This window comes from Microtus oregoni, unplaced genomic scaffold, assembly GCF_018167655.1.
Source record: "Microtus oregoni isolate MIOR12 unplaced genomic scaffold, Mior012 000064F_ref0000363, whole genome shotgun sequence".
In the NCBI taxonomy this organism is placed as follows: Eukaryota; Metazoa; Chordata; class Mammalia; order Rodentia; family Cricetidae; genus Microtus; species Microtus oregoni.
In genome coordinates, this window is record NW_024543874.1 from 2,074,578 (window position 1) to 2,088,583 (window position 14,006).

A 14,006-nucleotide genomic window follows, 5' to 3' on the forward strand; every position below is an offset into this window, starting at 1 on the left:
AAGTACTTAATGTCAGAAGTAAAAAAAAAAAAAAAAAAAAAGACTTCCAGCCTGCTGAGACCACTCTAATACCCAAACAACAGGAATAGGGGATACATCTGGAACGATAGTGGGAAAGCGGAGTGGGGTGGGGACAGGGTGGGGAGGAAGGACGTGATAGCAGAATTTGCCAGAAACCCAGAAACTGTCTCATCTCTCACAGGAAATCCAGCGACGACATGTGGGTGAGCAACGGGACCTACCTGGAACTGAGGAGAGACCTTGGCTTTTCCAAACTGGACCATCCCGTCTTGTGGTGAAAAAGTAAAGAAGAAAGATATGTTAATGTACTTCCCCACATTTGCTTCCGGAAGCAGCACACACCTGTGTCTGTATGTTTAAAAGGTAGTGTCTAGAACGATCCCTTGTTGCTTAGCTTAGCAATGTGAGCACTGAAGTATGTGTTTTCTTCAGTAAATTTCTCTACAATTTCAAGTATTATCATGATTGTTTATATGAATGTAGAACACCTCGGTATTTCCTTTTATATATAAACTATTTAATAAAAATGAAAGATTGAATGTTAATGTGTGGGTTTAAGAAAAAGAAGCTTTAACACTAATTTCCCAAAGGTGAGGGGGGACAGATCAAATTTATGCCTTATAAAAACCACACCGGAGAAAACAACCGTATCCCAGGTGCGTTAAGAATTAAGAACACCCAGGGTTGCTCACTCGTGCCCTAGCTCTCCAGGTTTAATTGGGAGCTGGAATATCTTTTTAACCCCAGACAGCTCTTGAATTGCTCAGACAGAACAATTCTGCTGGTGCTGAAGTACCAAGAATATTTTCATTTGCATTTTCGTGGTTAAGGCGTCTATGTAAGGTTAGCGGGATGCATATTTTTTATGTAAGTCGGGCATGGCCCATCTGGAAGAGGCCTTCTCTCCCTGTAGTTCTGTTGCCTTATATGCAAAACTCCCTTCCCTTAGAGAAGTTATACTAATCAGAGAGATCTCTAATAATTCAGTGTCCTGATGGCATCCTAGGGGGGCAGACGGCATCTCGTTTTTTTCTCAGTGAGAGCCGAATCCTTAAGGATTTAAGAAATCCACTTTTAGCTTCCTGCCCCACCCCGGGCTTCCAAGCCCACCTTTGACCCTGATTGAGGATGGAATGTCTCCCCTTTAGTACAAGACCTATGGTAAATGGCCTGCGACCTTCTGAAGCTTTAGTGAAGTCACTGGTGGTCTGAAATAACCTGACCCGTCCTTCTTCCGTGTGGCATTGGTATTTTCTACCTCTCGCTAAGCTCTGTACTTCTCAACCATGTGTCCACAGTTTGACCCTCTGCCTTATAGACCAACACCAAGCATTGCTGTTCTGTGTCATCCCGAGGAAGCCGCAAAGGTTTTACCTCTTCCTTCTACTCTCTTCTTGTTTAAACACTCTGAGGTCCCAGATAGGAGCTACCAAACGGAAACCATTGTTCCCATGTCTTATGTCACATTATGATAGCAGATTGTATGCAGTAGCTGAATTGTGTTAGCAAAACCATTTCGACTTCTGCCCAGAGCACATTAATACCAAAGCCTGATCGTTAAGCCTTTGACTTGAATGTCTGTAACAATTCTATGAAACATTGTGTGGAATGACAGGGTAAAGAACTTTCTATAGAAAGCATTTGAGGGGGCCTGTGAGACTGACTCAGCACGTAAAGGCACTTACTGTACAAGTCTGGCAGCCTTAGTGTGATGATCCCCAGGACCCACAGAAGAGGTGGAGGAGAGACCCGACCCCGTGGAGTTGACGTGTGTCACAGCAGATAGCCAACTGAACAGCACTGAGTTTTCACAGTGGAGTGTTGAAGGTGAATTGGTAGTCTTTGGCGTCTGTGAGTGACTGTCATTTTAAACAGCTCATGAAATATTGGTTCACTTATTCCATTTTATGGAGACATCAAGACGAACACAGTGGGAATCTCGTTTCCATTTCTAAGCAGCTGGGTGGTGCAGCTCAATTCTTTAGCTCCCGTTTCTTCTTCCTTTCCTATTAAAGCCTTATCCACATTCTGCTCACAGACATGAGGAAGCAGGCTGTAGGTTTTTACGGCTCTCAGTGGGGAAACAAATCTGCTGTACACAATGTGAGGATAAATGCGGAGTTTTAGTAATATTGACTGTTAAATAGACCTGCTCCGGAAGCTGACTCAAAGGAGACAGAAAAACAGCAGAAACAAAACCCCTAAAAATATACCACTGGAATGGGCATCACCTTGTGGTACCCGTTGTTTGCTAATTCTTAGATTTTCTTGTGGCGTGATTTCTGTTGATTTCAAGCTTTATTGTAGGATCCCACCAACAGCTGACCCAAATGTCACCTTGGTAGTCACCTTATTTGAACCAGGGACAGGAATGAACAAAACATGTTCCGGAACCATGTGTAATTTCTCCCCATCACTGCCAGTGTCTGGATGAGGGTTTCCCGAAATACACTTGATCTGGAGATGCAGCCTTGTATTCGAATCTTAAAACTCGCTGCAGGAGGGTGGAGGCTGCTGCGTTCCTTCTGTCCTGTCTAACACCCCCTTCCAACAAGTTTGTCTGTGTAAGACTTGCTTATTTTATAAGGAAAGCAGAACTGTGGTATTGCTGAGAAGAACTAAGGTGAAGGTTAAGTTTCTGAACTCTGACTTTCTCAAATACATAATACCAATCCCTGCTCCATTTGATATGACGCTTTCAGCCTCTCTCATCCTAGCTATGCTATTTCAAGTTAATAGCTTAGGTTACAGATGTTCTCCTGTCTATAGAACCTGTAGTGTTCCTCTTTTCAGTACTCATGACCCAAACTGCAGCGCATCATTAAGGAATGAGCATCTTCAGTATAACAAAGGAGAAGAGCAGTTTCCTCCACAGGCCCTTGGGTACCTGAAGGAGGATATTCCCTCTCCTCAAAGCCTCCAGGGAGCTTCTTCCTGCAGTTCATGCTCTGATGCTAGGATGCCAATGGTACTAATTAAACAGATGCAGTCCCCCTCCCAGACACAAGGGGGAGTCTGGTACTAACTAACTAGATGCAGTTCACTTCCAAGACACTAGGATGAGTCTGGTACTTACTAAACAGAAGCAGTTCCCCCTCCCACTCGTGAGGGGGAGTCTGGGACTAACAAAATAGATGCAGTTCACTTCTAAGACACTAGCGGGAGTCTGGTACTAGCTAAACAGATGCAGTGCACCTCTGAAACACTAGGGGGAGTCTGGGTACTAACTAAACAGATGCAGTGCACCTCTGAGACACTAGGGGGAGTCTGGTACTATACAGATATAATGTACCTCAGACTCAGGAGGGATCTGTATTAAATAGGTGGAGTTTCACCTTAGGATATCAATACAGTTACCTACTCAGTAGCAAGAATGCCTTAGCAGTTCCCCAGTCTTCCAGTGCAACTGGGGGGCTCGCTAAGGGAAAACTACAAAAACTGAGTCTTTTAATGTTTACTTCATTTAGGCTGATGTTTTCCTCATACCCTGTTTTTAACTACTTCCAATCAATCATTTGCTCAGCCTTCTAGTACTGTCCTTCATCTGCCCTTGTCAGATTTATGATGAGATGTTTTATTCTACCCAAGCCAAACATAGAGGCAAGGGTTACTGTGCTTTTTAAGGTAGGCTTACTGTGCACTACAAGCTCTGACTGTCTTCAGATCCTCTTAGCTACCTAAGAGCGATAAGTTGCTCTCGTGATTTTAGGAATAGCAGCTACAGTGTGTGGGCAGAATTTATCTGAATGTCTTTAGTTTTGATATCAACATCAGCATAAATCTATTTTTGCTAGCAGATTAAAGCTATTTTCGCGCGCTCACTTTTCTGTGTTGTATCGACCTGTGACTTGGAATTTATCTTTCTGTTGAAAGCCTACATATCGAACAATATCTGCAAATCATGATGGTCTACTACAGTGCAAGCCGGTTTTAAGGACTGGTTTTAGGGGATGTGGCCGTCAGAAATGACTACTCATTCATTTCATTCATGATTACTATTATTTTTTTTAATCTTCCTCTGTTACCCCCAGAGGACATGCTTTTGGGGGAAAAAATTGATACTTGTAAATCTTCTATGTGATCTTTTGTAAAGTCTAAGTCCTACCTTGCTGCCCATCCCTGTCTGGCTTCCCAGGAAGCCCCTTTCAGTCTGTTGTCCCTCCACCCCGGTGTGGCTCATTGACTGGGAATAAAGACTATAGTAACGACCACCTTTGTCTCTGTTTTTCCTGACTGTGGATAGTTGTGGTTGATGGAAGGGACAACACGATGCTTTCTAGAGTCTGTCTGGAGGAAAAAGCCTGCTCACCTAAAGGGACAGATCCTGAGGTACTGAGCTTGGGAAACCCTGGGTTGCCATAGTCTTCTACCCTGCATTTCCCAGTCACCCTCAGCTTTGGAATAGGCACTAGGCGCTCCAGTGAGGTCAACTCTAGTCCAAGGGTCCCTGCTCTGCTCACTTCCTGTGCTATAGAAATACCATTTCCTGTGTGTATAGTGTGAAGTGGAAGTGTGCTGATTACACCTATGTGGTCACACCAACAGTAGCCGATCCCTCTCTCCTATCCAAGTTACATTCCCGAACATTCACGGAACTTCACTTGATGCAAGTCGGTGTGTCCCAGCATCCTTCAGAATGACGTGGCGCTAAAGGAGCTCAACTTTTTAACATACTGGCTGCTGTTTGTGCATGCTGGTATCAAAGCATCAGGATGCCAACAACTGAGGAGACAGTTTCGGCATGCTCTCATACCCATAAAACCCTAGTGTTGGTGTAGTCACCGTCATCAGTGATGAGCAAGGCAGGACCATATCCCTGCATCCTTCTCATACACTTCACAGCAGAAGTCCTGCCAGGGAGCAGAGTCCAACCCAAGGAGTCAGAGGATTAAATGAAGCGTCCATAGCAAGATTAACCAGGCAGGAAGCCATTACTGCCTCAGTGGCAGCTCGAGTTCCCAAAATGGAGACACCATCAGAAGCGTGGTTTTGAGGTATGTGTGCTTTGCCAGACAACCTAGAGCAGGCTGGAAGAGCTATCCCTGCCTGGGTCTCACATCAACCACTCGTGTAATGGTTTTAATACGCTGAGGGGAGGCTCCTTAACTGCCATAATATAAACTCATAGACCGGAAAGATGCACTAATTAAGATGCTTAAATATGATTAAAGTCCTGGGAGTAATTTATACACATGTATGTGCATGCATGTGTATACACACACAGACACACAATTTCCCCCTGGGACTGGGACACAATTGTCTAAAATTGTCATGCTGCTAGGGACAAATTTCTTTCATAGATTCTATGTTTTATAATATCTTTGAAATTGAAAGTGGGGACTAGGTGACCTTAGATTTGAGCACGATGGAGTGTCTCTTTGTTGCCCAAGATGAACACTACAGGTGTGTGCTTCCGTGCCCAGCTATTTCTCGGGTGCTCTTCAAAAGGGCTGCACAGAAGGAGGCCCCAGCTGCTGCTGTGGTGGAGTCTTGGGGACACATTTATAGAGCAAGGAATGGTTCTAAACCAGACATTTCTCCACCTTCAGAAGCCACCCATCTGGTGGCAAGCTGGTAGGTAAGTCAGTCATCACCATGGACTCAGAAGGCGTTGTCACGCACATTGTCACCATGGATACAAGTCTCTGGGCACATCTGGGAAGGAAATTCTTGTCAGGTTAATTGAGGTAGGGAGAGGCACCTCGTTGTTGGCCGGGGTCTTGGACTGAGTGAAGGGGACACAGAGCTGAGCAGGAACAATCATCTCTCTAACTGTGACTGCAATGTGACTAGCCCTTGCTCCATGAACGTCCCCACCATGGTGAGCTGTACACTTAAACTATGAGTCAAAGCTTTATGGGAGTAGGGTCTTACCTTCTTCTACATGGATCCCAGAACTTGAACTCAGCAGCAAGTGTCTTTTTACCTGCTAAGCCATCTTGCCAGTCCCTCCTGCATGTCTTGATATGTGAAGTGACAGATGTTCTTATTTATTAGGACATTTTTTCCCAGGGGTGTTTTTTTTTTTCCAGCCTAAAGAACACCTGTGGTACCATTGACATGCACAGTCACATACACCATGTACTTCTAGTAGCAAAACACGATGTGGGACCTGAGACACTCGTGTCACAGGGAATGATACTTGCCGACCAGGCCTCCAGAGACTGGAAGATATTTATCGATAATGGATTATTCTGTGTTGTTCTCTCAATAAGGTGACATTTTCCTCCTCAAGGCCACACTAGTCCTCTCTACAGCGCCTCTCTAACCGTATCTGCCATTGGGTGCTTACTAACAACTTCCTTACCCAACTCTCTTGCTGCTTCCACTCCTTAGAGTTTCCGAGGCCTCATTTCCCTCAGCATGCCTTTCAACCAAATCTACAGATCTGCTCATCTTCACTCTTTCAGGAAAGGCTCACATTCAAATGGGCCAGGATGCTATGCAGGTCATCCCTGTAGCTTCTGGGAACATTGCAAACTGGGTCATCGGGCCGGTTCCAGCCCAGCAGCTGGAACCCAGGTGTAGGTGGAAGGTCACAATGTGACAAACCAATAAAGAAAGTAGTCCAACCTTGGGGCCCAACACCAAAAGCAAACAACTTGTCATGCTTTTTGCCCTGTTCTAACATTGAGTCCTGCTAACCAAAAGCCTCTGTGGGCTTGGATAACTGGTCAACCTATACCATCAAGCTGCCTTATTTGCTCTTAAAACTCTAAGGAGAGAGACTGGGTCCGGGGCTGTAGAGGAAAACCAAACAAGGCTTCCATCCTAACTGAGCCACTGCATTTGGGATTCTGTGTTTACGTCATCGTGCCCTGTCATATCAGTACAAACGCCTTTGGTCCAGAGAGCCTGCTGACGACATTTTCCTTGTGGTAGCCTGAGCTCAGTCAGGCTGCTCCCACCTGTTGTCTGGTCTCTCATGCTTGAAATCCAATTTCTCACTCTCAGCACAGGCTTTTATTTTTATGGGGTGTGTCTGTGTATCTGTGTAGCACATGTGTGCAGGTACCCATGAGATCAGAAAGGGTATCTCATCCGCTGGAGCTGGAGTTATAGGCAGTTGTGAGCCACCTAACAAAGGTGCTGGGAGCTGATTTCGGGTCCCCTGGAAGAGCAACAAGCACCCTTAACTACGAGCCATCTCGCTAGCCTCACAGTCTTTTAGAAAAAGCCTTTGAGGAGAACAGATGGGAAAAAGCTGGAGAAGATTCAAGACATAGCCATTTTTCTTTTTTAAAAAACCTCATAATATATATGTTCTTAAGAGAAAACGGAGTTCGACTTCTGAAATTTTCTGAACCAAAATAAGTGGGCACTGTCAGTTCCCTAGGACCTGTATCAAAGCCAGGAAGTTCACTTAGGCTTAGATGGATGCTGGGGTGTGTGTCAAGGGCGGCTCTGGGAAGCCACGTTCAGGTACTAACCAGGAAGAGTCTTGCTGGTTAGTGGATGAGCTAAGAGGCTAGCCCCAGAGCCAGTAAGCCCCCAGAAACCCGGCTGTTGCAAGTGAGTCCTCATCTAAGACAACTGGCTGTCTAATAAAAACCAAACAAACAACAAAACCAGGGTTGTCACCATGTAGTACGTAGGCATGTATGTAGGCAAAACACTCGAACACATAAAGTAGAAATAAGTAAATCCCTAGCAGAACAACAACAAATTAGAGTTCCAAAGAGTCTCTTCCGAAGTGGCTCTTCCCATCTTTGCTCTCTGAAGTGTCCCTAGAAAGCTGCCACTTGATTTGTGTGCTTTCGGGTCCAGATAATGTACAAGATCAGGCTTTGAAGCATCATAGAGATTCAAGAAAAAGGACAACTTATGTGGGCAACTTCAGATTCTCCATGGCTTTGCCTTTTTGTTTGGTTGATTAAAATACTTAGCAAGCTTCGCATTTATCCAAGAGTTTAACCTGGCAAAGAAACCAGCATGTTCTAGTCCAGGAAAGCTCCAGAACCCACAAACCGTTTATGGTAGATGTTCTTATTTGGTCACCGAGTTGTGAGGAAGCATGGTTAGTATTGTTTTTTGCCTTCTAAATGTCCCCCAAAGACCTCTGTTAGAGACTTGGTCCCCAGCCTATAGCACCAACAGGTCTTGCCCTTTGCCCCTGTTCCCTCTCCCCCTTGCTAAAAACCATAGATCACATTCCTAAAGCTAGTCCCCAAGGTCCATGCCCTTATTTGGCCACTGACTTATTCCTGAAAAAAAAAAAAAAAAAAAAAACACCAAGGTCCAACAATTAAAATTCATTCTCTGGCTAATCTGTCCGTCAGGATTTACCAGCCCACCCCTAGCAGAGACTCCCTGCTTTCCCTTACAAGCCGATTCCTACAAAAGCATCCTCCCTGGCTCTCTGGCTGGCTTGCGGCTACAGCTGCATTTGCAGACACTCTCCCAACTTGCCCCACTGGGGTAACAAACACCTTTGTGCTGAGAATCCGGTGTCTGGGTATGTCCTGTGCCAACTTGGGGGGCATCCTCCCTTATAAAGGGAGGCCTGTAGAAGGATGCTGAGTCACAGGGCCTAAGCCCTAGGTGATATCAAGACACCACACCCTCCGGCCCCTCTCCTGCCTGCTGCCTGGCTCTCAGGAGGTGACTGCTTCCCCTGGTACGTACCTCTCGTTCACTATGACATTCAGCTTTACCACAGGCCCGAGAGCTATGGGTTCAAGTGACCACGGGCTGAAATGGAAATCACGAGCCAGCATATTGCTCCTTGTCGCCTGTGCACCTCAGACAATCTTTTCACAGTCACAGGAAGAATAAATAATACAATTACCTTTTCGAGTAATCAGTTTCAATAATTATAAAATACTATAGTGATACAAAAAAAAATGGTTGCATTCACTAGTTTTAGAAACAGGAATTTTTACTGAGCATGGTGATGGTGGTACATACCTCCACAGGCTGAGGTTGGAGAATTGCCATGAATTTTGAGGCCAGCTTTAGCTACACATATAGTGATTAGCAGGTCAGCCTCGGGCCCATAGCAGAGCTGCTTCACAGAGCAAAAACAGGATAAGGAGCGGGAAAATTACGTGTCTGTCATCCCAGGAACCTGAGGTGCGGAGACCAGTAAAGTCCAATGCCAACCTGGGTGTGCTGGTGGCTTTGAATCAGTTTGCAGGAACTGGACTGGCCAGAGTGGACGCCAGTAAGGAACTGCCTCCTTCAGATGGGCCTGTGGGCAAGCCTGTGGGCCATTCCATTGACTGATAATTGATGTGAGAGAACCCAGCCTTCTGTGAGCCGTGCTGTCCCAGGCAGGCGGTCCTGGGGTGTAAGAAAGCAAGCTGAGCAAGTTGTGGGGAGCAGCGAATAAGTAGCCAGGGTTCTTTTTGCTCTGCTTCGCTTCCGGCCTCAAGTTCCTGTTCTGGCTTCTCTCCGTGATGGGTTATGAAGCGTAAGTGAACTAAACCCTTCTTTCCCACGTTGCTTTAGGTCATGGGTAGAAAATGGCACCAAGATCCTGGAATTTTGTTGTGACTGATCTGACCGTGTTGTTTGAGGAGAGGATTGTATTTGGGACCTGGATCTGAAAAAGCCATTGAGTATTCAAAATTTAGTGGGCTGTTCTGCGGGAGCTTGGAAGACTGGTGTACCGAAAGACGTGCCGCCAGAGGAGGCCTGGTTTGTGACGTTCCAGAGGGAAGCAAAGACTCAGCGCTGTCCGTACCACACCGGGAGTGAAAGCCTGGGGCTTCTGCTTTGCTGGGGCTGAGAATCAGCTGTGACTAACGAGAAACAGCTGGAGTGAAACCATTGCTTCCCTGAGACACATGAGGCTGGTTAGCTGGGGCCTGTGAGATGGGCCGTGGGTTAACGAGAGCAGCATCCCTGAGGTAAAATCTGGGGCGTTTATCTTCAGGGTCAGAACACAGACACTGTGGTCCAGAGGGGGCCAATGCTGCATCTCAAGATGGCAGCCGAACTCGGAAATGTATGTGAGACTTCCACGTGGTATTGGTTTTGAAGGCCATGAAGGGGTCACGGAGAGCAGCTGAGTCTTGGCACCATGTAGCAGGATTGCGGTCCCTGTAGGGTAGTCCTGAGGCCATTTATAAGGGTGCAGCCTCAGTTCTAATGGAGGCCCCCGGGACTGAAGGGGACATTGAGAGAGGCTGAAGTTGCTGAAGCTCTTATTGCTGTAGTAAGATACCCAACAAAAGTTAAGGCAGAAAGGACTTACTTTTCCTATAGTGTGAAAGAGTGCCGGCCTTTGTGGTGAGGAAGACATGGCAGCTGGGGCCTGAGGTGGCAACCCATCTCATCCAGGCAAGTCCCATCGCCCAAAGTGCCAAGACCTCCCAAAACAGTGCCACCAGCTAGGGCCCAATTGTTCAAATACATGAGGGGAATAATTCACACCCAAACCGTAACATAGGTGCACGCACACATACACATGCATTCATGATCTTTTAAGAACTAGAAGGGCACAGTGTACTGAAGGATTAGGCCACTGCAGGCACAGTTTGCATCAGACTGGTGTATGGAGAAAGATGCCAAGAGGCCTCTGGTCACCAGGCTCAGCTATTCCTCCTTTCTACAGCCGCTTCAGGGACTTTTCACTAAGCCATTAATGGCAATTGTATCTTTCAGGAATGGAACCATAATCTTGGCTCATAGCAATGAAAAAGTAACTAATACATTTGCTCAGTTTCCTTGGGACAGATTCAGGCATGGAACTGGAGATATGGCTTAGTCATTGAAACTAAGTACTGCTTTTGTAGAGGACCTGAGTTATGCTCCCGGCACCCACATACAGTGTTCACAATTGCTTATAATGGAAGCTCCAGAATGTCCTACAACTGATTCTGGCCTCTGTAGGTACTGGAATCCATGTGCACATGCACACACACACACACACACACACACACACACACATATGCTTTTATAGTTAAAAAGCAAACTGCAAGATGATTTGTCCTCAACTTTGATCTCATAAACATTTGGTTTCACATTTCAAGACATGTGTGCATCCCAGACACACATCGACGGATCCTGGGGAAATTTATGAAAAAAAGACACTCAAAACTGAATGAGCAACAGTTAGATGATGGCATCCAAGTCTTCTGGTGATCCTGGAAATTGCAGAGGTTTCCAGGGCTGACAAAGATGAAGGATTAGAAGGACACTTAAGGCCCATCCTAGTTCACAAGACCACAGGGTGGAAGCTGGGGCTGGGGCTTAGTTGGTAGAGTGCTTAGAAGGAGGTGATAGATTCTTTCAGGAACATATTCTTTTTTTTTTTTTTTTTTTTTTTTTGGTTTTTCGAGACAGGGTTTCTCTGTGGCTTTGGAGCCTGTCCTGGAACTAGCTCTCTAGACCAGGCTGGTCTCGAACTCACAGAGATCCGCCCACCTCTGCCTCCCGAGTGCTGGGATTAAAGGCGTGCGCCACCATCACCCGGCAGGAACATATTCTTATACACAGTTGTTCCTTTGTATCCACAGGGAACTGACTTTGGGGCATACACAGATTCTTAAATCCACAGATGCTCAAGTCCCTCATACAGAATGGCTCAGCATTTGCTTATAGCCTGCCCACATCCTCTCACATGCTTTAGGTAACAATGGCTAACATAACACAATGATTATTTGGTATAGACTGTTATGCTGCATTGCTTAGGGAAATGACAAGGAGAAGTCTATTTACGTTCCAATGGAATGTTTTCCAGTTTTTCCCAAGGATTCCTTGTTCTTTGCTAGTTAAGTCCCCAGATTCAGGGCCTGTGCATAGCAGGCAGGGCCCAGAGAGGCATAAAGCTCAGTAAACCCCAGGTGATTTTAGAAGACACGGAGAGACTCTTAGAAGAGCAGGGCAGGGCTGGGGATGGGGCTTGGTGGTACAGTGCTTGCCTAGCATTCCTGGGGGCTCTCAGTTCAGTCATCAGTGCTCCCAAAATTTAAAAGCTAGAAAGGTAAGAAAAAAGGAAAGACATAAAACTGAACATAGCAGCACAGACCAGGAACTTAAGCTAGTACACAGACAGTTGAGGCAAGAAGATGGGACGTTCTGAGTCCCTGGCTTCACAACCAGGGTGAGGCCAGTGTGGGCTACATTGAGAACCTGTCTTAAAAGGCTAGGAAAATGGTTTAAAGGAATGCGGAGGGAGGGGTCTGTACCAAGACGTTCAGCATGACTAAGAGCATTAACCCAACAGATTGGGACTGTTAATTAACCATGAAAATTCTTTAGATAATGCAGAGTAGATCTGAAGCTGAGAGTCTATGTAAAGCCTACACACAAAAAAGAATAAATTACCAGGTGGCAAATGGACGAACAATGTGAAGGGTCATCGGTATCAAATATGAATCAATTAAAATGAGTTAGTCATGAGTCATTAAATGGAAGGTCACAGGTAGTTGGATTTAGGATTTTGACTGAAATATGTGTCAATAATGGTACTCTATCGTAAGCCATCAAATCTAACTTGGTGTGTCAGCTAAAGTTGAAGACATCAAACCCCCACGCAGAACTGAAGCCCAGCTGAGTCAGTGATGGAAAAGGAGACACGAATTCCCTAATCCCCGAAGGTTATCAGCCTGAATGGAACTGACTTCTTCAAAGAAGAGGTGAAAACTGTATTGTCACCGATACATGTCCAGGATACTAAAGACAGATTTCTCAGAAACGAAGATGAGGAAAAGAGCATTTTAAGCTAACTACTTAGCTATGCCTGGCAAGTGCCCTTGAGTCTAGACCCTCCAAAGCAGGACAGTGACCCAGGGTCCGAGAGCACAGGGTTCCATGTGTCTGTGCCCAACCACACAGCTCCACGTTTTGTGCTGGTTGTTGGGAATAATCCAATCTCCTTAAATTAGATTCTTCTTCTGTTAAGGTTAAGTCAACTTCATAGCTTTTTCCTTTATTTATTTTTTTATTTCATAAAGGTTTTTTTCTTTTGCGTATAGATGTGTTTCTATGGAAATGTATGTGCCCTTGAGTGCAGGTACCCACTGATGGCCAAAAGATAGCACTGGATCCCTTGGAGCTCGAGTTACAGGTGTTTGGTTATAAGCTGGCCCCCAGGGGTGCTGGGGACTGAACTTAGGTCCTCTGCAAGAGCAACAAGTCCTCTTACCTGCTAAGTCATCTCTCTAGACTCCTCCTTTTAGAGAGCAGATTTATCTCTTCCATTTTTGTGTGTGTGCGTGTCTGTGTCTGTGTATGGGTTGTGTGTCTGTGTCTGTGCATGGGTGTGTGTGTCTGTGTCTGTGCATGTGTATGTGTGCAGGTGCCTCTGGAGGCAAAGGCAGTGCTTCAAAACCCATGAGAGTCACCTGGTATGGTTATGGAAGTCTCTTGTGCTCCTTTCAACTAGATTTAGGCTCCTGGAAAGTTTTTATTTTTGTTTTTTCAAGACAGGGTTTCCTCTATATGACAGCCCTGGATATTCTAGAACTCGTTTTGTAGACCAGGTTGGCCTCAAATTCACAGAGATCCGCCTGCTTCTGCCTCCCAAGTTCTGGGATTAAAGGCTTGCACTGCCTCTATCGCCCGGCCTCCTGGATGGTTTTAACTCCATCTAGACATCAAGAAAGCATGAAGCCTCCATGTTAGATCTCCCAGGACAGTGTGCATGCTCATTTTGAAGTTTTTAAGGACATATTTCTATAACCTGTAAATACTGATTAGGGTTATAGTCTGGAGGTGTGGGGCCAAAGACCTCAGATTCAAGTGACTGAGGCGCCTATTCCAGATCACAAAGAAACCAAAGCAGCTTTCTGTGCTACCACAAATTCAAGACTCATCTGAATTTAACTAAAAGGCTTGGGGTGAATGGGAGGGTGGGGGAAGAGGCAGAGTGAGAAGAATAAAATGTGCCACGTGACAGTTTTAATTGTCAACTTGAAACAACTTGGAATTACCTGGGAAGACATCTCAGCCTGGAACGGTGTAAATAAGGCTAGCCCGTGGGGTTGTCTGGATTACCTTGGCTGGGGGAAGATGCAGCCCTAGTCCCTTGTTTGGGG

At 45.7% G+C, this 14,006-nt stretch overlaps 1 protein-coding gene across 5 annotated transcripts in view; it reads left to right on the forward strand.

Moving 5' to 3' along the window:
- The window catches only part of Osbpl3 (oxysterol binding protein like 3), a 183,533-nt gene extending 179,311 nt beyond the window's left edge, over positions 1-4,222 (forward strand). For all 5 annotated transcript variants that reach the window (XM_041640665.1, XM_041640668.1, XM_041640667.1 and 2 more), the window contains one exon: positions 203-4,222. In XM_041640665.1, coding sequence (XP_041496599.1) covers positions 203-299 — 97 coding nt within the window. In that variant the 3' untranslated portion in view covers positions 300-4,222. The remainder of the gene's footprint in view (positions 1-202) is intronic.
- The last annotated feature ends 9,784 nt before the right edge of the window (positions 4,223-14,006 follow it).